Source organism: Colias philodice, chromosome 6 (genome assembly GCF_061535455.1).
Source record: "Colias philodice isolate Cphi_HAF_F1 chromosome 6, ilColPhil1 Martin Lab GWU primary, whole genome shotgun sequence".
In the NCBI taxonomy this organism is placed as follows: Eukaryota; Metazoa; Arthropoda; class Insecta; order Lepidoptera; family Pieridae; genus Colias; species Colias philodice.
In genome coordinates this window covers 11,741,128-11,767,151 of record NC_143091.1, presented here as the reverse complement: position 1 = coordinate 11,767,151, position 26,024 = coordinate 11,741,128, and the positions used below count along the sequence as shown (strand labels likewise).

General features: G+C 32.1%; 1 protein-coding gene across 1 annotated transcript in view; it reads left to right on the top strand.

Moving 5' to 3' along the window:
- Positions 1–1,593: 1,593 nt before the first annotated feature.
- LOC149488089 (uncharacterized) overlaps positions 1,594–26,024 on the top strand; it is a 34,410-nt gene continuing 9,979 nt past the window's right edge. The window contains exon 1 of the mRNA XM_089695827.1: positions 1,594–1,677. Coding sequence (XP_089551953.1) covers positions 1,642–1,677 — 36 coding nt within the window. The 5' untranslated portion in view covers positions 1,594–1,641. The remainder of the gene's footprint in view (positions 1,678–26,024) is intronic.

Genomic DNA, 26,024 nt, shown 5'->3' with positions numbered 1-26,024 from the left:
TTAGTCGGATGTAATCAGAAAATGGTTTGACTCGTTCCCTCTATGTAAAGAGATTCGTTATCTGTGCATTTGCTTAATAACTTCTTGATTTTTATCAGGCGCTCTTTGAAGGATGAATTTTATTGAAATGAGATGAGATTATTTAAATATGGATCGTGTGTGCACACATTTTAAATTAGTTTCATATGTAATTAGGCAAGCAATGCATATCCGTTTCTTTCTTCATCGAAGTCTTAAGTTACTTTTCTATCGCACTGAAATTAAGCCAAAACAAGCTAATACCTAATCATTAACTGTACTTATAAATATGACCATAAATAGTTACAACAGTTACAGCATAAATTATAAACTATTTATCATAATTTAGCAAATGAAGAGAGTCTAGGTCGTTAAAAGAGCTGTGATCATCCGATACTTAAAAGCTGTGTCACGTCACACTAAATTCAATATGGCGCACTCTAGGACATAATTCTTACTTTTGAGGACAAACTTTTCGTAGCCGACTTTCAGAATTTAGATATGTTTAATATTACGTATATAATATACTAGCTTTCCACCCGCGGCTTCGCCCGCGTTTTCAAAGAAGAACCCGCATAGTTCCCGTTCCCGTGGGATTTCCGAGATAAAACCTATCCTATGTGTTAATCCAAGTTACCCTCTATATATGTGCTAAATTTCATTGTAATCGGTTCAGTAGTATTTGCGTGAAAGAGTAACAAACATCCATACATCCATACATCCGTACAAACTTTCGCCTTTATAATATATATTAGATATATATTAGATTAGATATTAGATATTAGATTAGTAGGAAATGCAAACTTCTTCTTTAACTCATGTAAATGTATATATGAAATTAAACGAACTTGCGTAAAGTGCAGTACATACTATACTAATATTGTACGCCGCGGCCGTAGAGGTTTTGAGTACCAAATGACAGTAAACTAAACGTAGAAAAGATAGGTTGATATTCATTATAAGATCGCTATCATCATCTTATGCTATACTAGAGTTACACAACATGCACTTGATATATAGTGCTTTCGAAAGGCTATATATATCAAGAAGCAGACAGAAGGAATAAACGACCACATTGGCAGGGTTTCCAGCGTGATTCCCCGTCTATACCGAACTGAATACTTGATAACGTTATTGAATTATTAATGTAACATCCTAGAACTTTCGATGCACAGCTAGAATAACATAATTTTATATTCCTCTACAATTTTAATACAGCGGTGATACTATGAAATACTTTCTGATACGTAGGGAAATTTATCGACGTTTTTTAGTCGCATTCAGTTCATTGGTCTTGTAATTAGTCTTGGTTAGTTCTATTTGAAGTTGATCTCGGTTGCCGATAGACTGAGACAGAAAACATTGATTAGTCGTAATATATGTTAATGCTTTTTTTAAAACTAAGGGGTAGCTTAACACCATGTTTGATTTACATTTCTTTCATTCGAATAATATGTAGCAATTGCAATTGTTATCAAGTTACCGTATTATCTATTTCAAAATATTATGTTTAAATATTATTTTTTATATCTAGTGTCTGTTTCATAATATGCATATTAATAATTTTTATTTTTTCAGATCACCTGGCTTGAAGGACTGGCGAGTGATGACATCGCCCTTTTTATGCATTGTACTTTTCTTAATTCAACATTTACAATAGTAAGTAAATCAAATAAATAGTATTTATAACTATTTATACTTTATAACTATTGTTTACGGTTAACTGTCCACTAAGTTACTTTATTTCTATTCCACCTACCCCATCCCAAACTTTATATACGATTTTGTAACTTTTTATATAAATATTGGCAATAAAAGACACTCTGTATCGATAACTTTAGTTACAAACACGTTTTGAGGATAAAATAATTCGACTCAATATTTCCGAAGCTTGGTTCGAACAATTACCAGGGATCCCGGGCAGAGTCGGAAATAATACGTTTCTAATAACGTGTTCCGTGTTTCGATATTACGTATTGAGTCTTTGAATTGCTTTTAACAGGGTTTTTGATATAGTGTCTGGTTTTACACGAGAACATTTGGAAATAAAAGACTTGCGAATAGAACTTTGGTTTGAAAAGATTGCAATGAAACAAATGAAGTTTTAGGTACAGTGGTGTATCGAAAATTACTTAAACATATTTTATTTGAACAGGATCTTGAACCAGAGACTTCAAATGTGCTGACTAACCCTGAAATAATTTTTAAAATCGGACCAGTAGTTCCTGAGATTTGCACGCTCAAACAAACAAATAAACAAGCTCTTCAGCTTTATAATATTAAGTAAATAGATTAGTATAATTCCTTTTCGTTCCAGATCCAATATTTCCTAGAAATAATCTTACATTAATTAGAGCTAAGTATGGAGCTGAGAATAGTGAGACAAATTACTATGAAATGTATAAAAGAATTTCGATTAATAATCTTCATTCCCTAGAATGACAGTCAAATAGCCGCATGTCGCTTGATACAAAATGAAATTGATTAAAAGAAACGGTGGGAGCGCTAAAGCAATTTAAGCCGAAACCAAACCGAACATACCGCAGCCTTAAATCAAACCGAAACTTTGTCGGCTCGAATTCGTGGAATATACATTCTGTAACAAATTATTTGTAAAGAAATTGGGGCTCCTGTTTATGGCCCCTGATTCTTGTGTACATCTTACTCCGGACACAATTTGTTTCAACAAACTATGCGAAAAATGGAATTGAAATGGGACACGTGATGAGAACCATTCGTACAGGGACTGCTTCTATAATTTTCCGAGAAATAGTATGCATGTTTATAAATATTAAAGGTAAAACGGTATATACACTGGAAAATATAAATTTCTCTTTACTAGGTTGTTTAATTAGTTGCAATTGCTGTAAACAAATGTATTATGACCGCTTTTACATTAGCACCTTTCCGTTTTAATTACATTTCGGGTTTCCAAAATTTAAAATCCGTCCCTGGCAAGAGCCCAACAAAATAAACAAACCAATAAATTCCAGCAACAACAGAATACTTGCTACAAATTTTCGGAATATTGAATTTTCCCCTGTCCCTTTCTAATTAGCCGTGTGAAAGCAAGACAAACTGAATTACACAGATTATGCAAGCCGTGATCGCTCGGAACTATCTTCATTTTCAATTTCAATATATCTCTGTGATTGAAAAGAATTCAATTACGGTTTCATCTCCAATATCAGAGCACGTAACCGAGTTATTTTTTTCGTGCGGAAGCTTCTATTAAGATTGGATTGATTGAGATATTATTATTGATCATGATTTACACTTTTTAGTTCTCTGTGATGTAGGGTAACGGCACCAGTGGTCAGCCTCATAACAGCTTTTTGAAGTTTTGACAATTGCCATTTCTACAACAATCGTCGAATAAAAAAACGTACAACATGTATGGATTTATTGTTTATTGTAGTTTCGAATCAGCGTTAATCAAAAACAATAATTTTCTTAGTAAAATATATAATTAATTTTAAACAAAAAATGGCACAGTGTCCCAGTGAACAGCCTCTAAAAACCAATAAACAGCCTTGTTGAACCCAGTGTTCAGCCTTTAGTAAGTATAACTAATTATGAGATCAAAATAAACAATGTTATATCAAAATCAACTATATTAATCACATTTTTATAGCAACGATTCACTTAGCACAAAAAAATGTATATCGCACATAATACAAATATTTTTTTAAACATACTATTACAATCTCTTTGTGTCTTCTTATTTTCTAGGAACTTCTTATTATTTATCATAAAAATAACAATAATTCTTTTAAAAAAAATCAGCGATATTAGTTTATAATATGTCCTATTGATGTATCTATAATCCACAATATATATAATTATAATCAACTACAGGAGGATCTCTTTCGGAGGATTTCTCTGGAGGATACTGTTGTCTTGGCGGCATTTTTAGCTAGAAAAAAAGGGAACAATAATAACTTTTGGATATGAATACACATAATACCATTATTTCAGGTAAAACTTAACTAACATGAAGTATTACTTATAGATTTAAACACAAACATTCGCATTTATACTTAAAATATTATTTCAATAACATCGTGGCTGAACACTGGATCATTGAGACCCAGTGGTCAGCCGCTTGAAAAAATATTTTGAAATGCGGCTGACCACTGGGTTTTCTAACAATTAGGAATAATCCCAGTAATCAGCCCCAGGGGCTGTCCATTGGATCTTTCATAAAAAATCAGTATCCAATGGTCAGCCCCTCAAATTTTTAAGTAAAAAAACAATATTTTTTATCAAATTTCATAAAATTAAATGCTATAAGTAATCTATAAATTTAGTATCTATAAAACACAATCACATTTCATACTAAAATATGTTATTTCTCACCTTTCAAAAGAGCACCACGTGAAACAAAAAATATTGCAGACATGACACTTCTGCTCTTGTCGGCGGACAGCACCTGTACGAACGTGTTTACTTCTCTCCCCTGACCCCCTGCTGCTCCTTTCGCGTGATGCATGAACCAATAACGAAACAGAGCTTCTATTTAAGTGCGCGTGATTTGGTTATTTTGATTACAGCGATATTTATGGCCAATAAACAACGCAATAGGCTGATCACTGGTGCCTGGCTGACCACTGGTGCCGTTACCCTAAGTATTTAATTTTGCGTCGAATTTAATAAATCGCTTAACTTCTTACGATCTATTGGTCACCATGATGTGTATGTTATTATCAGGGATACGAGACCTTTTAAAAAGTACTAAAATTCATCGATAATGAAGTTTAGGGAAAACTAATTCTAATACTTATGATAATAACTGAGTTATAATCATACGTAAAAAATGAATGTATTATTTCATTATTGCACCATAACTTCTAAGCGTCCAAGGCTCGCAATTTATAGAGGCTAGCTCATTTTTTTTTAATTAACATCTTATCTTGTTCCTGTAAATTAAACATATTAATGTATAAGGTAATGTAAGGTAGAAGTTAGTTTGTTTGTTTGAATGCCCTAATCTCAGGAACCTTTAAATCGATTTCAAAAAATTATTTCACTGTACTGAATGTGTGCATTGTGCGCTATTATAATATTTAATAGGTATGTACCACGGCTGAAACCGGGGCGGACCGCTTGTATTCTATAATTATGTAGGTGATCAATTATTAGTATCATTTAAAATATTATATGCCACCTAACATAATAATCAGAAATAAGATTAAATGGATTTAACAATTTTATAAATGTTGATTTATTGTAATCTTCTTATCTTCATACTGCAGCAGTGCCACCGGCATCTGCTGAAATAAAACATTTTAAACTATGAAATGTATAATTTTAAAGTTATCCACACACATTTTAAACGAGAGTTTTCAACTATTTTTGTTTCACGTAAGTGTCGATGACCCCGTGCATTCTTGAAATTAGATCTCATGTTTTTATTTGTGAATTAAAATTGTAATTAATTCGCTGTCTTACAACCGGTTTTTAGTTGATTTTCAATTAGATTTTGGTGTTTTCAAAAAGAAAGAAAATATTTCACAGCATTTAAGATGTTCTTGACGTGAAATACTCTATTCAATAACCGGCCAAAAGTTGAAAATAGTATGTGCTATATGCACTAGTAAAATGCCCTAGACTACCTACACCTTTTTCTGTAAAGTAGCAAAGTTTTAATAACAAATAATTTAATTCAATACAAAACTTATCTTGATTCTATTTTCAGCTGACTACACGATAAGGTTACGTTCGAAATCTCTAAAGTACTAAGAACTTTCGGAATTATCAAAACCCTTCAATTTTGCGAAGTTTCGAGTTAGGTAAGCTCGTCACGATTCCAGTACTTCGCGCCAAGGAGAATAATTATTGTAAACCGAAGGACAAATATAAACAAATGGGACATGGACGGAATATTTTATAGTAGCGTTTAGTGGAACATCTATTCTGATTAAACAGGTCATAAAATTAATTATTACTATTTCTGTTACATAATTATTCATTCCAATAATAATGCATTGTTTGCACCAAGTTTGCACTATTCTGTTTAGTGCTCCAAATCAATAATTAATTTATAATTGATTATTCAATTCGATTATATTATAATGCATCATAATTCCTTTCCATCAAGTTCTATAAATAAAACAAAAATACATTACAGAATTAACATCTTAAGATAATACTAATCCTACTAATATTATAAATGCGAAAGTTTGTGAGGATGTGTGTGTGTGTTTGTTACTCTTTCACGCAAATACTACTGAACCAATTACAATGAAATTTAACACACGTATGTATGTAACTTGAATTAACAAATAGGCTAGGTTTTATCCCGGAAGTCCCGAGGGAACTGTAACTATGCGGGTTTTTCTTTGAAAACGCGGGCGAAGCCGCGGGCGGAAAGCTAGTCTTTACATATAAAAACAAAACAAGAATGTTTTGCGAGTACAAAATCGCTGTTCATATATTACATGGAATAGTCCCTAAGTAGAACAAAAGGTCAAAAAGACCCGAAATAATCGACCCTTGATATAATTTAGCCATTCCTAAGATAATTGCCGACCCGGCCATTAAATGGTTGTGTTGTAACCTCACGTTTAGATAAAATTAAAAAAAAAATATACTTTAATGACTGAAAACAAACAAAAGTAATGTTTATGGCACTGTATACTTGTTGTAATGTTTATGTCTCTTATAATATTACTAGCTTTCCGCCCGCGGCTTCGCCCGCGTTTTCAGAGAAAACCCCATATAGTTCCCTTTCCCATGGGATTTCCGGGATAAAACCTATCCTATCTCTCAAGTTGGATCGAACTGCACATGGTGTGCGAATTTTATTATAATCGGTTAAGTGGTTTAGGAGTCCATTGAGGACAAACATTGTGACACGAGATTTATATATATTAAGATGTATAACTTTAATTATTTTGCATATAAATAGGAGGTAAGATATTATAGATATGAGTTATTTTATTATTTTGATTAATTTAAACTAATATTATAAAGCTGTAGAGTTTGTTTGTTAGTTTGAACGCGCTAATCGCTAAAAGGATTTACTGGTTCGATTTGAAAAATTCTTTCGGTGTTGGATAGCGCATTTATCGAGGAAGGCTATCTTAATCTTAATACTATTATAAAGGCGAAAGTTTGTATGGATGTTTGTTACTCTTTCACGTAAAAACTACTGAACCGATTACAATGAAATTTAGCACACATATAGAGGGTAACTTGGATTAACACATAGAATAGGTTTTATCCCGGAAATCCCATGGGAACGGGAACTATGCGGGTTTTCCTTTGAAAACGCGGGCGAAGCCGCGGGCGGAAATCTAGTAGGCTATATAATTATCAGCGGGTAAAGCCGCGGAGCACAGCTATTATACAAAACTGTTGATATTGTATTCATCATGTTGATGCCGAAATATCCTTTTCCATACTACCATAATTTACTAAGATGGATTACGGAATCTTGCTAAACAATATCACATTATACACACAATAAATGATAAATTGTTTGCATAATAACGTTTGTAGACTATGTTTATAATATATCCGGTATTCCCTATGCGGAAGTAATCACAAACCTCGGGATCGGAGGTTGTTATGTCAATTAAATAAGACCGGCAAAACATCGCATTGAAACGTACTGAGGGTTACATATTATCTCTTATATGATACTAGATTTATACCCAAGCTTCGCCTGCACTGTTTTAAAGTTAATTAGTATATACTTCCTTCAAAAACCGATTTTTTTAGTTTCCACAATAATTGATAGTGGAAACAACACAGACAGACGTGGTGGATTACAGTGTATTAGATGAAGTACTGATTTAGCTATGAACAGCTGAAGCAGACTAAAAATTATACAAGTCAAGATATTTATTATTTTATTGTACATTATTTAGTAAGTATAAACTTTTGTTTTGATCTATCACAGCTTGGAATATTTTTAACAGACATAAAAATAATAATACATCCAGTAATGTAAATTCGTATTGAAGCATTAGTATCGTTTAGGGACGATTTTTCAATGATTGGATAAAACTCATCCGTCCAATAAAGTATTACACGATAATATTAAAATGTCACGTAAGCTGTCAAATACGGGCAATTAGAATACGTTTTTAAAATGGTAGTTTTATACATTATTCGTCGAATAAGTTTTATCCAAGCATTGAAAAATCCGCCCTTAGTAAAAATTGTTTTTAAGCTTTGACATAACAATAGTAGTTTCTTAACACATTGGTACTGTGTTTGAACCTTTTCATTCTTAAACCATAATGAAGAATTGTAGAAACATTCTGATTTCACAATTTAAATTAAGACCCCTATTCAGGTACATACTACATAATAAGAGGAACAATTCCAAACATTTCTAGACAACACAGTACAATCCCTTGTCATTTATAGTTCACTAACATGCAAGTCTGACATTATGCAAAACATGTGCAAATGTAGGAATTCTTCAAGTCCCCGGACAGCGCATTATCTCCTGGATAAACTGCTGGGTCAGTGTAAATTGTATGCAATTGTTAGTGAACAAAAACTTTTAACGTTCTGTTTAACGAAGTAAGACAAGAACATACGATATCTTATGACGAATTTTGTTTCGAAGGTTTATCAAAGAAATTTGGTAGAAGAAAGCCTAGTACATTCTAAACCTAGTACATAATAAAAAGCAAATTTTCGTGCATAGTTACTATAGTATACTTCTTATTCACGTTAAAACACTCCGAAATAAGTAGCAGAGCACCGTAGCACACCGTAGACCATTCGTAGCACGGGGGCTACACATGTGAAAGAAAATTTAAAAATAAACTATCAAAATATGTTATTATTTTATTTCATTGTTCAAAAACAAACAATCAATAAGTTTTAATTCAATAGATTCAATAAACTTCATAACAATACCCCATAGTGTGAACACATTCCTCATAGTAAAATTGGATAAAGCAGAATTACGTCTCCAAGAGAACCGCATCTGCCCGCTGCTGGGGATTAACCACATTTATCATTTTGAAAACGCAATTAGCCGCTACAAAGAATATTTAAAATACTGTATATTAAATAGGGTCGTTTGTCTAGTGTTTTATACGGAAGGAGGTCTTGGAAAAAACGAATTTATACTGAGTATAAATCTTTTAATGAAATGTACATTTTTGTGGACTAATATTTATTTTTGTAGAAAATGTACTTCGTATTTCTACTTAGTAAATATCCAATGCATACATAAGAAATATACCTTATGGAACTGTGCTGAAAAAATCATACGATCATGGTTTCTAGAAATTCAAATACATTATTTGACTGTTTGATATTAATAAAGTGCATAAATAAAGATGGTTTCATTTATCTCATTTATCAATATTATTTTCCCTGCTAGGTCTTCACGTGATGAACCTAGTATTAAACTGAAGGTTCTTCTATGGACTATCAGTTCTTAATCTACACTAATATTATAAAGCTGAAGAGTTTGTTTGTTTATTTGTACGCGCTAAACTCGGTAACTAATGTTCCGATTTGAATAATTCTTTCGGTGTTAGATAGCCCATTTATCAAGGAAGGCTATAGGCTATTTATCATCTCGCTAAGACTAACAAGAGCACTGCGGGTAAAACCGCGGAGCACAGCTAGTTACCTATAAAGGTTAAAACTATAACATACTACTACTACATCATGAAGACAAATAAAATAGGTTAAAGTCAGAAACTGTTTGAATATAAATGTGTTGTGTCCCAACACTAAAACTCCCAATACGGTTCACGTAACCACATCAAAGGGTGCTCCTAAGTTAGATAATTAAACGTCAAACGTATCTATTCCAATGTTTGCAATAAAGCGTAATTGCTTTGAGTTATGTAACTCCGTTTTATGTTTGACAACTATTTCAAGAGGTGAGTTTTCATTATCTCGTATATTATTATAGCTTAATATACGTTAGAACCATATTTTTGACCATCTACAATTAAATTACAATAGAATAATATATGTTTTTTGCATTGCATTTTATCGTAGAGACATATTGCACGCCTCATAAGCGAAGCGTTGAGGTGGGTACTACTGTCACTTCGCGCAAAACATCTGATTTTTCAAACTTAAAATGTCTTTATGTATCATACATTGCACTTGTAAGATAATACATACACACACATATTAAGAAAAAACACTATTTTTAACGTTCATGATATTTTTGATGTCATTTTTGTTATTTAAACTAGTTAAAAAACAGTTTAAAAAAGTTCTGTCTTGGACGTCCGTGTGTCTGTATGTGCGGATCCTTTTTCTTGTTAACACGATAGCGACCGAAATACTTTACTAATCGAGTCTTTTTTTTTCTCTTACGCTTGAGTATGCTCAGGAATAGAACCCTTTCATTTTTCAGGGTCTGATTCGATGTGGTTTAATTGTTATTAAATAAACAAAAATAATAATTAATAAATATTTATTAAAAAAAAATTATGAGGCGTGCACTTTTGGATTTTCCAAATTTTTTTTCAAGTATTTCTTCTTATATACAGTTATTTCGAATGTACAATTCAGGTACATAATATGCTAAATGCAGGTGCGTAGAGTGCAAGGAAACGCAGTCTAGATTGAAGAACATTCAATTTGATGGATGGTAATTATAGTATAGCTTCTTTATACATAGATGCAGTGGTTTTAATTGTCTTTAATTTTCTATAAAATACAAAATAGTATTACTAAAGTTTTCACTGAAAAGTTTAAACTGTCATTTTATTCACTCTATAAATACTAATGTTGTGTAGCTCTAATGAAACTAAAATATCATCAAAATTAGTACTAATAATAATTGCAATTCTAAATGAACTCATTGTGCCTCAAACCTTCATAACGCGGTCGAAGCCACCACAATGCTTCTATATATATATATTAAATTTTAAAAGATAATATTTAATAGCATCACTATTATCTATAAACAGCAAACTAAGGGGAAGAAAAAGATTAAAATGCATTTGATAGATAGCGCTAAAAGGATACTCTACATTTTCATAAACACTGGAAAAATTGTGAGTTGGAAACTCGATTACTTAAAATGAGTAAACATACCTCTTATATCATAATAATTAGTTTATATGAACAAGGCAATAGATGCTTCGAAAATATACTATAATATATACAAAATGGTTAAAAATATTTGAAAACAAACATTATTTTTTGAGTCAGCTAATAAATATACTTAGTTCCAGTCTGGCAGAAATATGGATAACCCATTTATTTTTCAAGCATATAAATTAGTGAAATATATAATTTATTTCTCCATAACCCACAAGGGAAAATACTACTTCAGTTTGGTCCCAAACGTTTGAAACTTATAACAATAGGCTCAAATGGCATGAATAAAAACTTTTGTGAACAGTGCCTTTTTAGGGTTCCGTAGCCAAAATGGCAAAAACGGAACCCTTATAGTTTCGTCATGTCCGTCTGTCCGTCTGTCCGTCTGTCCGTCTGTCACAGCCGATTTACTCGGAAACTATAAGTACTACAGTGATGAAATTTGATGGGAATATGTGTTGTATGAACCGCTACAAAAATATGACACTAAATAGTAAAAAAAAGAATTGGGGGTGGGGCCCCCCATACATGTAACTGAGGGATGAAATTTTTTTTTTCGATGTACATACCCGTGTGGGGTATCAATGGAAAGGTCTTTTAAAATGATATAAAGTTTTCTAAAAAACATTTTTCTTAAAGTGAACGGTTTTTGAGATATCAGCTCTCAAAGTCGTAAAAAGTATGTCCCCCCCCCTCTATTTTTATAACTACGGGGTATAAAATTCTAAAAAAAATAGAGGTGATGCATGCTAATTAACTCTTTCAACGATTTTTGGTTTGATCAAAGTATCTCTTATAGTTTTTGAGATAGGTTGATTTAACTGTAATTTATTATATTTGCTGCTACGGAACCCTTTGTGCGCGAGCCCGACTCGCACTTGGCCGGTTTTATTCTTGGTGAGTTCAAAGTATGAGGAATGTGATTATCTGAAAACTAATAGACTTCAGACTTGTATTTTTTCTTTTACTGTTTTAAATCTATACATGTTGTAAATCTATTAAGGTTAAGCAATAAATATAATATGCTATAAAACAACAACGAATTCATTCATCTCAATAAATCATAATTTAAAAAAATTCAACCAATTTCATTTAAAATGCAACATACAAAAGAACTCCAACTAAAAAGCAGGTTGAACTAGTACCGTTTAATAATCTGGACGTTAACACTGTTAAAGAATAATTCCATGTTGTTAACAGCTGAATAGAAAGAGTTGAACCCTAAGGGAAATCATACAATAAATAGGAAATTTTCTCCGCTTGCAAATTCGCTTCAGGCGATACACAACTTGGCTCAAAGGAATGTTATAAAGTGTGTCCGAGACCACATTTTTAGTTATGTAATGATGTACTAGTGTTGACGCGTGGTTTAGCTTTGAATATAGCTTACTTTTTATCCGAGTACTATTTGTATTTGTACTGCTAAGTATGCACTGCTATGTACTATCTCTATTTCATCTGTTTTTACAACCAACTTAAGAATACGAGCTACGATGCTAACTTTTGTCAGGATAATTTATTAAAAATTCTCTTTAAACACAACAATAGATTGAAAAACCACGGGCTATCGATGCAACCCAAAAAAAAGGAATCCAACGCTTCGCGTTTGACAAAATATTGACAAACTCAATTATTGATGAAGCTAAATTCTGTTTGCAATACAGAGGTAGGCGTTCATTGCTCGGGAACGCTTATTAATTTATCACCTTCAAAGCCGATTTCACGAATGAAACAGCCGTCGGACATGACATTTTGTGAGCTAACAACCGATTATTATGCTTTAAATATTGTTTATTTTGTGAATTAGAATCTTCCGATGTAGGACGCATATGTGCGTTATGTAATGCGTTATGTTATTATTAAAATTATTATCAAAACTAGCTGTGACGCGTGTACGACCCGGCTTCACCCGTAGCTACTTACTACCGTACTACTAGTTTGATACAAATATAGTCTATAGCACTCAGGGATCACGTACCTATCCAACGGTGATTTTTCAATTGGTACAGAAGATATTAGCGCGTATATACGAAATACTCTTCATGGTTATGTGAAGATACGTTTCGAATCTCGCCTCTCGACCAAATATTTTACAGAAAAGTAGCTTTTAGCCCACGGCTTAGCCTGCATGCACTTCACGTTATCCTGTGACATTTCCATCCTCTATTTCACACGCATCCGCTTTTTGAAGTGAAAACTTCTTTAGCGGCGTTGAGCACTTTTTCTGTAATGGGTATAAATTCTTAAACTCGCGTCAGGACACGTGACCTGATCGAAAAAGCGTAAGACGGATGGATATCAAACATGCTCAACGTTAATAATCAAGTTTTCACTTCTGCCGGCACTCCCGGAGTGCAACCCGTCTTTTTTTACCAAAACTAGCATTGCAGAGAATCTAGACTATCTGACTACCAAATACGTATTATCAATATTTATTCAGTCTTTCAATCCTGAAAGAATAATAAAGATAGGCAAACAGATAGTCACGTACGCATCTATACTAATATTATAAAGCTGAAGAGTTTGTTTGTTTGTTTGTTTGAACGCGCTAATCTCGGGAACTACTGGTCCGATTTGAAAAATTCTTTTGGTGTTAGATAGCTCATTTATCAAGGAAGGTTATAGGGTATATAATATCATCCCGCTACGACCAACAGGAGTGGAGCCACGGGGGTGAAACCGCGCGGAGCAGCTAGTTTAAATATAGGTGGGGATTGTGACAAATGTATTTCTGGTGCAATTAATATATTTTTCGCTTGTAATATAATATATAGTCTATATGTTATCATGTACGTCCTGCTGTTTACAGTGGCATGTATAATATAAAACCTTGCATAGAAATTCCACTTATATTCCCAAATAAAATGCAGCCTGTAAGTAACAATATCAAAAGCTGACTCTACTAACATTATTGGTTGTTAAATTTTCTACAAAAAAAGGTAATTTTGCAGTCTTACGTGCTCATAGCTGATCGGAGATAAAAAGTTTTACACACAAGTGGTTTCAAGCATGTTTTTCTATTTAACAAAGTTAACATCGCTCCGATCAAGGAACTTCGTTAAGTTGAGTATTTCTATTAGAGATACCTACTCGTTCTTGAGTTTCATTGAAATTTGCAAGAAGATTTTCGTAGAATTTAGATAATTTGACACTTATAACAGTATAAAGGATAACATATCTACATTACTCGTGAATTTGTTCGTATTACGCACTAAATTACGTACTAAAATACGCACTAATATCGTATTGTTTTTAAAATTATATCGTTTTATTATACTACAATTTATAATAACTTCATATTAGATTATGTTTCATTTCCGTCTAAAAATTCAGTCTTTATACCTACAATTTCTTCCAATGATCTATACAACTATCTATACTAATATTATAAAGCTGAAAGGTTTGTTTGTTTGAACGCGCTAATCACAGGAACTACTGGTCCGATTTGAAAAATTATTTCAGTGTTAGATAGCCCATTTATCGAGGAAAAATAAATTTGGAAAAGTAGTACCTAATGACAAAATGTTTACTATTATATTTACGTTTACGAACTTTGAAATAATATTAGTTCTATAATTTAGAATTTATTTACATATTATCACTACATAGTATAAAACAACTAGCTTACCGCCCGCGGCTTCGCCCGCTTTGTCTAAAAGGTTTTAGACAAAGCTGGCGATAAGCTAGTATTAGATAAATATAGAAATGTACACAATATTTTACAACCACTACTATTAAATAGTACGATTTCAAAGACAATCTGCCCAATAAATCAGCAGATTATTATTAATTATGTATAAATAATTTATGAGAGATAGCCAGATACGACTATTTATTACCGTTATTAGTTATGTTATTTGTACGTGAGATATTTATAATTCTCGTGTAGGAGTTTAATGTATTCTTTTATGGATTTATTGCGACGTTCAAATATTTTTGTTTAAGGAATAGGTATATTATATTATTATTTTAAATTTTTCATGAAACTGAGCAGTTAAATCCCCCATTTTTTTAAACTGCGATTAAGTAGCCGAAGAAAAAAGATAATGTTATAATTACGATTTACACAAGTAAAAGTTTGTTTCAAGAGAATAATTGTTATTTACCTAAATACAAATCCTATAAGTACATATATTGCAATCACATATTTCACACCAGACATCTTCATATTCTACGTCATTCTATTTATTTCTCGAAACGTCTTATTTACCCATTGAGTTACCATGTACTACGTACTAGAGAGGGCATCTCTACTAAACTATTTCTAACACGAGTTAGAGTCAATCGTCTCAAGCCATTTTTTTTTTGTTACATTGATTGGTTTTAATTGTTAATTTTATTCAATTTTTTTTAATACGATAAACAATATTTATTTGTTACATTGATTGGTTTTAATTTATAAGTAATAAAAGGCAGAATATCTACAAAGTGTCTACTCACAAGCCGGTCGGCGCCGCCGCGTTTGTTACACAGATTTTGTTCGTTGGGACCTCTCTATAGTAATAGTACCTCAATGTATTTACCCTTCCACGAAAATAAGTAAATATCCTATAATTTCCCATGAAATACATCGAAACACGCAAGTAAGCCTGTTATATTACGCTCCAGTAATTACGGCATTCGTCTTCATTTACGCTGAAGATAAAATACCAATTATTTAAGATTATTTATCTTTATAGGCTAGAGTATGGACCGGAATACGTTCTGTCGTGTAATATATTTTATCCTATCAATGAATTAATAAATAAATTACTATAAATATGGTAAGAATATCTGTAATAATTGTTCTACTATTATTATTATAATAGACTAGCCACTCGTACCTACTCTGCCCCGGATGACACGGCATAAAAAATGGACAACAACAGAAAACAGATAACAGATAAAATTACTATTAAAACTGGTTCAGTAGATCCAGAGATTACCCTTTATATCGTCACAAACATTACGTTTGATAATATTACTATGGATTGAAAAATCATAAAACTAAACTAAGATTCCTTATAGTTAAATTTAAATGTAATTCGATTTTAAATACATTTAATAAAAAATATTTCAAGATAGTATTTAAAAACAGCGACCCCTCAAAGCAGCAATATCCCTTGTCCAGTTTTCAGCTTTCATTACTTACTAGTATATCAACGTTCACAGCACCATTTAGCGCTGCAACGATGATTAAAGCGCTTCAAACTAACGGCTCGCTGATCCCAACCTCGTTACCTGCACGACACTCCATTACGTCGCCGAATTTACATTGTGGTGTAAGGAGTGGGTGAAAGCGCTTTAAGGTAGAGAAGAAGCTTAATTCGAACAGCAAGTCAAAAGTTAGTTAGTCACTTCTAGGGAAGCGCGCTCCATCTTAGACCACATCTCAGCTTACCATCAGGCGAGATCGTGGTCAAGCGCTTCCCTATCATACAATAAAAAAAAGTCACTGGAACATTTTTTCTGAATCTACGTGTGTTTTCCGATGTTCAATCTTAGGCTAGGCTACATTTTAGCTTACCATTAGCGCTTCCCTTTTGTCAACAAAAAAGCTTCTCGTTAGACGAAAAAAATTGTTAGTAATTTTATTTTATTTGACAGTTATACACATGATTTAGATAGCGTACAGTGAAATCTAACTGAAATGAAGAACCATTGAAGCCTTTACACTGGGGTAGATCCCTTTAAAAATAATAAAAAGTGCAAAAAAATCGCAGTCGGATGAAACCCATTAGAAAAAGAGGGGAATATGATGAAAATTAAAGGAAAAATAAATTACGGTCAATCCGAGTTCGGGAAGTGGGAGGGGGGAGCTTTTAAGAGAAAAAAATGGTTTCTCTCGATTTCCGACAAAACTACAAGTCCTACGGAAAAAAGTTCAATGGCAAAGTTGTAGGTAATAAAAAAATCTACAACTTTTTTATTGACAATTTTTTGACATAACCTCAAAATTTAGGTGAAAAATTAAAAAAACCAAGTTTTTGGTTTTTTATTTTTAACTACTTCAAAATTTATTTTTTTTCTACGACATTTGGTAGAAACTTGCTTTATTATGTCCCAAATACACTGTAATTTATTTGATTGAAAATATTTATTTTTTCGCCTTATTTTGAATTAATACCAAAAAAACAGCCTAATTTTCAATCGAAAAGTCACCCGTCAAAATATCAGCTTTTTTCAAAAACTTGGGGAGCCTTTTATTCATTGAAATCTCTACTTTCATATGGTGTAAAAAAAAATAAACACCACCATAGTAAATGTTCTCAGGAAATGCATACAAACAGTGTGATAATGAGCTTTAACTAAATCAGGCACACTTCTCGAACTCTATATCTTCTCTTGTATCTGCTTTTCGGTAATATTTCAAAAGAAAAATAATTATCTGTTCTAAGTTTAATATTTTACAGCATATTCAAAAGCAAAATGATGTCGATATAAACATTTCAGGTAGTTCGAGAAGTGTGCCTGATTTAGTAAATGCTAATTTTCACACTGTTTGTATGCATTTCCTGAGAACATTTACTATGGTGGTGTTTATTTTTTTTACACCATATGAAAGTAGAGATTTCAATGAATAAAAGGCACCCCAAGTTTTTGAAAAAAGCTGATATTTTGACGGGTGACTTTTCGATTGAAAATTAGGTTGTTTTTTTGGTATTAATTCAAAATAAGGCGAAAAAATAAATAGTTTCAGTCAAATAAATTACAGTGTATTTGGGACATAATAAAGCAAGTTTCCACCAAATTTCGTAGAAAAAAAATAAATTTTGAAGTAGATAAAAATAAAAAACCAAAAACTTGGTTTTTTGAATTTTTCACCTAAATTTTGAGGTTATGTGAAAAAATTGTCAATACAAAAGTTGTAGATCTTTTTATTATCTACAACTTTGCCATTGAACTTTTTTCCGTAGGACTTGTAGTTTTGTCGGAAATCGAGAGAAACCATTTTTTTCTCTTAAAAGCTCCCCCCTCCCTTTTCCCAAACTCGGATTGACCGTAATTTATTTTTCCTTTAATTTTCATCATATTCCCCTCCTTTTCTAATGGGTTTCATCCGACTGCGATTTTTTTTTGTTTCAAAAATTATCTACTCTAGTCTATTCATTTTAGTGCTTATAGAAAAGATATAATCAACAGTAATTTATTTGAAAACACAGCTTTGACACATTTTTCTTAATCAACTTATGAATGTGTCTGTTAAACGATATTTTACTAAATGTTAATGACTATGAAACTAAAAATCAGTCCTTTTTTGCATTGCTTAGCGTAGAAACGAATTTATATGCCATCAGCTCTATATCTGTGTGTGATAAATAATAAGTATTTCAGGGCATTTTTCACACACGGCACGATCTGATACCATACTAAGTTTTTCGCTTGTGTTATGAAAAGCAGATAACTGATAAACATACATATATAATTTTAAATATGTACTTATATAGATAATTAACACCTAGACACAGAGCAAACATCTATGTTCATCACACGAATATTTGCCCTGGGTGGGAATCGAACCCACGACCTCTGGCTTGGAAGGCAGGGTCACTACGAACCAAGCCAACCAGCCAGTCATGAATGAATCACCTATGGACATGCGGTAGTTGCCCCATATCTTACAGCAGACCCTATAAATTGATTGCAAATCGCAAACATCATTCCTTTGTACCACTACAAAGGTCTTTGCCATGTAATAGAATAGGACAACATGTCGTAACTCATTTGAGGTAAAGCGTTATAAAACAATATACTGGGACGTCTTCACTGCGGAGTTTGTAATTTATGATGAGCGGTCATTTTAAAGGATTTATATTGTAGCGTCATTGCAGATGAGAATGGAATTTAGAAGGTTCCAGAACAATTTGGTGACAGATAATTTTTCTGTATTAAGGATACTAAGATGGTTTGATGATAAGCAATATTGGTCAAATGCTTTCAATGAAAAAGTCGTATTCCAAGATCAAATGTAGCTTACTGGATCATAAGTTATTTGGTCAATAATTTTTGGAGGGGATCAAAATACATTTAGGTACTTATTTCATAATCATAAACAATATAAATCTGGAATAAAAATTTTTTAATTAAAGATGTACTTATATTTTTAAAGATAAAACACATGTTTATTTTCTCTAGCAGCATAAAAATACGATGTAAAGTGATAATTTTGTAGTGATTAGAAATAATCCTAATGTGGGTCACAGCTCACGCGCCGCTAGACGGCCTCAAGCGGATAAACTCCATGTTAATCATGACACAATAACCTATTAAAATATTACGTTAATCCAGTACTTGCTTGAAACATTTTTAATAAATATTACCGCATAACTTCTACTTACTTTGATTAACCCTTCTTTTGTAACAAATTCATTTTTCCCGAAGAGCAGCTTTCAGGAAGAAACTTATTTAAAAGAAATAATATTTTGATTAATTACAGTAACTAATCTGTCTCTTTCAGGTATATTTGAAGAGAGAATAGGCTTAATAATTACTTAAAGAATTCCATAGTATAGATTTGAGAAGTTTGTTTCAGAGACAATTAAACTTTTTTTTTAAAGATTCGCGATCACCTCTTTAAGTTTGAATTAAATCCTTAAATTGGGTCAAAATCGAGTCTAACTGCGTTGGTTACACACACAGGTTACACACAAACATATCAGAATAGAAACATACACTAACTCAAACATTTTTTGGGAGTTGCGTAATATCAACGAAAATTTAATTTCTTTATTATGGTTTTATAAGATAAGTGCATTTATGCTACCTATAATAATAAATTTAAAACTTAATTGGATTATTTCTTCATTTCAAACTTATCAGTCAATATGAAGTATAATAAATCTTTAATAATATTATCGTCGCATTTTAAAATCATCAATTTCGACCCTTATCGACAGCTGTGAACGCAATAAGACTTTGTCCTAAAAATTGTTTTAATAAAAAGTTAAATTTTCGAGATCTGAGTTATACTTACGTTTTCCTTATCTTACTAATCGAAAAAGGATCAGAGTTATAACCACTACTATTGTTTGCATTTAATTATAATGCAATGAAATCTTACTAATATTATAAATGCGAAAGTTTGTGAAGATGTGTGTGTGTGTGTGTGTGCGTGTGTTTGTTACTCTTTCACGCAAATTCTACTGAACCGATTACAATGAAATTTGGCACACATATAGAGGGTAACTTAGATGACACATAGGATATCCCGGAAATCCCACGGGATCAGGAACTATGCGGGTTTTTCTTTGAAAACACGGGCGAAGCCGCGGGCGGAAATCTAGTGTTTAATAACAGAGAAATTTAAAAGCTTTAAATACAATACGGTATCGACACTTTTACGATAGTCTATTGTGATTGTGTTATTAATATTAATAATACATTATTTTCTAAGCTTTGTTTTATGCATAGCATTTGTTGAGCACGCCGTCGTTGGGTTCAACATAAATACATTCCAAAAGCAAGGTTTTAATCATAAACTAAGCTGAGTAAGTAAAGCGGTCATTATAAAACCTAAAGAAATGTTCAGCCGAAATTGTCAACCAAGTTCCAATGTGCCAACTCTAATCAACTGCCGGCCATTACCGATTCAATCACACGCCAAATTGCTTTGATCAAAAATTCTAGCTGAGCTGTGCAGATGTCAAACAGTTGAATCTAGACCATCGGAACGCTTTCATTATGAAACGGTATTGCTACTCGTATTGGGTGTAAAGTTTATGGGCATTTTTATATCTTGGAAGGTGTTTTAATTTGAATCTTCAGTTGGACTCTAGCTTTAGATACTAAGGCTGGATATCAGGGTTGTAAGGCAGATTTATTTAAATAGAGAGCAAAAATGTATATGGTAGTTATAGTGAGCTTGTTTAAAACAAAATGAATGGGCTGTATGAATAACAAAACAAATTTTATATTTATCAACATTAAAAGTGTGAATTGAGCTAATGCCCGACTGGCATTATATAATATACTTGTTTCCTTTTTAAATCCACATCCATAGGCTATCCTGATAATTATTGTGACTTACCTATATGTATTTATTTATATATATTTTTTTACCGTCTAAAAAAGTTCAAAGTTTCAGTTAAAATCGATAAGGACAAGTGTCATCAAAAGCATTAACAATTGCCATAGCAATATATTTCGTGTAATATAATATCGTAATTAATAAAGACATTTCACAACCCCGCTCAATAAATTTACCTTGACTAACATAAGCTAATTGCTACGAGCGAAGCCGGGAAGGGTCGCTAGTATATTACCCTTAACGTATTATTTACTTTAGTACAGTAAACAACATTATTTCGTTATCGATGTTCGCAAATAACATTGAACACTGGCCGGAAGCTATTATCACAGTTTATAAACAGCATTGAAAATTCACATTTCACATTGTTATCGGCTTGTCATATTATATTCGTATACTAGTTTGACACGCGACCCTGTCGACTATAAAATTAATGAGATCAAAATTATATATTTGTTAAATTATAAAAAGGACTGCTCCTTTGATAAAGCTCTACAATAGTTTTTTTACTAAAAATCCATCCATCTGGTTAGATATGCAGTAACTTATTTATCTTCTTATATATAAAAATGAATCGCAAAATGTGTTGGTAAGCGCATAACTCGAGAACGGCTGAACCAATTTCGATAATTCTTTTTTTATTATATTCCTTGAAGTACGAGGATGGTTTTTATGTAGAGAAAACGTAAATATGTACCACGGGCGAAGCCGGGGCGGACCGCTAGTTTATAATAATTTTCGATGTTTATGCTAATCCAAAATAAGTAGGTATATTATACTGTAACGGTGCATTTACATCAAACGAGTGAATGGTCATTTTAACCCCACTATGTCAAATTCTATTAGTGTCAAGCGTAGAGCATTCTTTCGTTGTTTCGAAAAGATTCTATGCTATGTTCTTATACTGAACAACACTGAATACGAGTTATCGTTTACACTAAAAGATCACGTAAGAATGCTCTTGCTCTTAGCTCTAGCTCTATGTTCGTTTGATGTAAATGCACTGTAAGTTATGTCAGAATTAAACAATGAACTTAAACTTGGTGGCCTTATGGCTACGCAGCAAATCTGAAAAACTGTAAAAACAAAAATGTAAAGTGTACAATATTGATAAAATTTATTATATTATTTTTTGCTCTATATTATCTTCATCGTTGTACAAAATGTACCTACTATCTATATTTTATTACCTATAATTCATTTTTTGATTGCCTTTATTTTCATAGCGATTCATGCAATAATCTCAAACATTCCATCCTTTCTACAGGGTTACTTGTAAAACACCAGCCACCTCGCAGGACAAGATAGCTAACATCATAAGTAACAACATTAATTGTTCTACGACTTTTGGCATAACGCAATAAATTATTTTAAAATGATTTTTTAAACTTTTATTGTACTCTCCTAACATTTGTAAGTCTATGTTCTATTCATTATCGGATGGACGACGCGACGCCCCCTTCCCCCTCTCGTTCGCTTTTTGTTTACGTAATTTTTGGGATGCGCGTAGAGTTTATAATATTCAAACGGAAAATAATGAATATTTATTTTTGTATGAAAATAAAATCTAACAAATTATCAAAAGTCGTAGAACAAATGTTGTTACTTATGATGTTAGCTATCTTGTCCTGCGAGGTTGCCGGTGTTTTACAAGTAACCCTGTATAACTACATTCTTAATATCCTTTAATAAGTGAAGTCCCATGTCCCCTAGTGGGGTAAGGGGCAGATGTATTATACATCTGTTTTACTGATCGATTTTCTTTAGGGACAAGTAGGTGATCACTGATCAGCCTTCTCCAGTGTCCTGCCAGACCGACATTTTTTTTTTCATCTCCACCGGGAATCGAACCCAGGACTCCTCGGTTCTACGCTCACGCCTCAACCACTGTACCAAGGAGGCGGTCAATACTTAATACCCACATCTAATGAAATATTATTTCTATCAATACATTCCTAATACCATAATCTAATGAAACAATACAACGTTATCTATTTAAATGGAGCTGTTAAAGATTGGACGCAACGATTGGATTTCGCAAATCGAATGCAAACTCCACTTTCCTTGGATAATACAGAGCTGGGTCTGTTAAGTCATTTTATATAAACGTAGACCAAGAGCTGAATAAGAAATGTTATTAGTCTTGCGACAATATAATTTCTTTTCATTATATTTTATCTTTATGCGTTGAAGCAGTGCTTCGTAAATTTATATGATGATCACAAAGATTAAAGTTGAAGTTAAGCTTATAATTTTGTATTGTTATCTGTATCTTTATGGTACCTACTGAAATTGAAAATATTAAATTAAAAAAAAAACAATAGCAATAGCTCCACTTGCTTTTATTTTCATTTAAAATTGAATCCTAAGTTACGACGGGTTTTGAAATATCATCAGCATGTAAGTTTAAGGAATGAAGGGATTGAAATAAAAAGTATCATATTAAATAACTAATTTATTTCCTTTACAAACACACACAATTTACATATCCATAAAGAACATTATAAATACTTATTTATATGTTCCTCTTTCTTACTTTGTAGCAGCTTTTGAGTTAAATAAGAATTGATTAAAAGAAACAATACAATTCAAATTTAACGCCTATTTAACTATTTAGTTATTTACAAAAAGAGTCAACCGGCTCTCGGACTAAATTATAATAGATCGATGCAGATACGATCAGGTCGAGGGCTAACTGCAGATACACCGATATCATCTACACCTGCGAGTGAAACCACTCGTATATCCCTGAATATTATTAAGGCCATTAATTATACTGTTATTTTCAATAACTCGATTTTCCTTTGAAATTGAAAATGCAATATAAACACCGCAATGCTCTGATTATGAAATTGTATTTAATAAAACTTTTAAATTTTACAATTGTGAACCGTTTTTATTGCGTTAGAATTAATTAAACCTCGTTATGAATAATGTTCTGACCACTTTAATGGTGGAGTGGTGAAATTTTTATATTAAACATTATGCCTATTGACTACAGTGATATTAGTGTGGAAGTTTGTGTGCATGTTTATTATGAAAATATGTAGGTGCAAATGTAAAAGACAGTTTAATATTGAACCATATAAAATATCCTAGTAACTACATATGTTAATAGTGCTACAAAGGATCGATTGCCAAGATGACAAATTAAATTTTACCTATGATTCGCAGACCCTTAATAATTACGGAAGTATCGAGAAACTAAACTAATACTTTCGCTCCATTTTTACCTACTTGACATGCAATTGACATAATATAAACAAAACATGCCACTTATAAAATCACTTAACCTTAAAAATTAAAACTTTGTGATGTCGTTTTCACAAATTCTCTTATTGCATGCATTATTTTATCGTATCATTCTCATCCCTGTAGAAGCTTCCTATAATAATAAAAATTGTCATCTCTTCAGTACTGTCAGTATCAATAATTATTATGCATTTTTAATTAAAGGATAGGAAGGGAGGTTTGGGGGGTAAACTATTTCAATCAAACAACGTCCCTGACCTTCGATATAATTGTACATTTCCACTGCATACCAATTACCTGAATACCAGATATGGCAACATTCTGCGGTCATAGCAAATACGCGATATATCTACCTATCAATGGATTATAATTGTATTAATATATTATCTATTCGCCACTACTACTACTATGATTGAATCAGATATTTCTAAGTTAGTCAATTTTTACTAAGTTAGCATTTGGTGAATCTTCTTAGTTAAAATATAGGACAGCTGGCGAAATTTCGCACAGCAATTGATTTTCTATTTAATAATGTATCGCTTACCATTTCGTAGGTATTTTCGTTAATTTTCTTAATTTTTATAATATAGTATAGTATATCAAATATATTGGGTATTGTTATAATTTATTAAACCTATTCAAATTGTATCTTGATATAGCTGACAAATCATACACATAATAATAAAATGTTACTTTACACACACACACACACACACAAGCAGATAAAACACACTGGGATTAAAAGTGGGATAGTGGGATCGTCTGTTATCACAACAGTCGCTCATCGATGACAGTCAATCACTGAAAATATCACCCCACATTTAAATGCATTAAAGTTTACATTTTGTTGTATTAGGTGTTCCAGAAATTACACTACCCAGCCTATTTGAATGCACTAAAGTACCTACAATAGGGCACCATATTCTTTAAATATATTTTTACAATACATAATAGGTATATGGTTACCTGTAAGAGCGCTACCGTCGAAGAATCGTTCTTAATCATATGTTAGTATCATTTAATCTTCGGATTTATTACGTGGACATTATCGGCTTTATAATAGATATCTTAGTAAACGATATTTAATTTCCTGAAACAAAGAATTATAGAGAAACAATCGCGAACTTCAAAGAAATATTTTATGACGCAATTAACGTAATATTTTTTTTGTATAGGTACAAGGCCAATTGCCTCAAGCCTTCATTCAGAAAATCCCTACTTGCTATGAGAAATAAAGAGATTTCATACACCACTATAGAATAGATATAAGTAAGAAGAAACACATTTACATTTTTTATCCTGAGATATATGCAAAAAATAATGTAAGTAACTGTTACAAAAGCAGGCAGGCAACTGAAAACCTTATTTTTTTTACAGATTGAGAAAAGTCATTGCGATTGTGCATTTTTGGGAAATTTCTCTTAACTATTGCCATTCTTTGTAAGCTACGTAGGTTAGTACCCTAAAATAATCACTTCGATAGGTAGTCCTATCGAAGTGATTATTTTGAAATAGTTACAGTGTAAGATTTTTTGACTTAATAATTCTTAGAATAGTCGTAACTTCTACTTCTAGAAGCGCAACAGCTATTATAAGATTTTTGTGTAGAAAAATTAACGTGATACAAAAAAGAAAGAGTTTAATATTAATTTAAAAGGACGGATTTAAATAAAATATAATTAAAGCTAGGTCTTAGGAAAGTGAT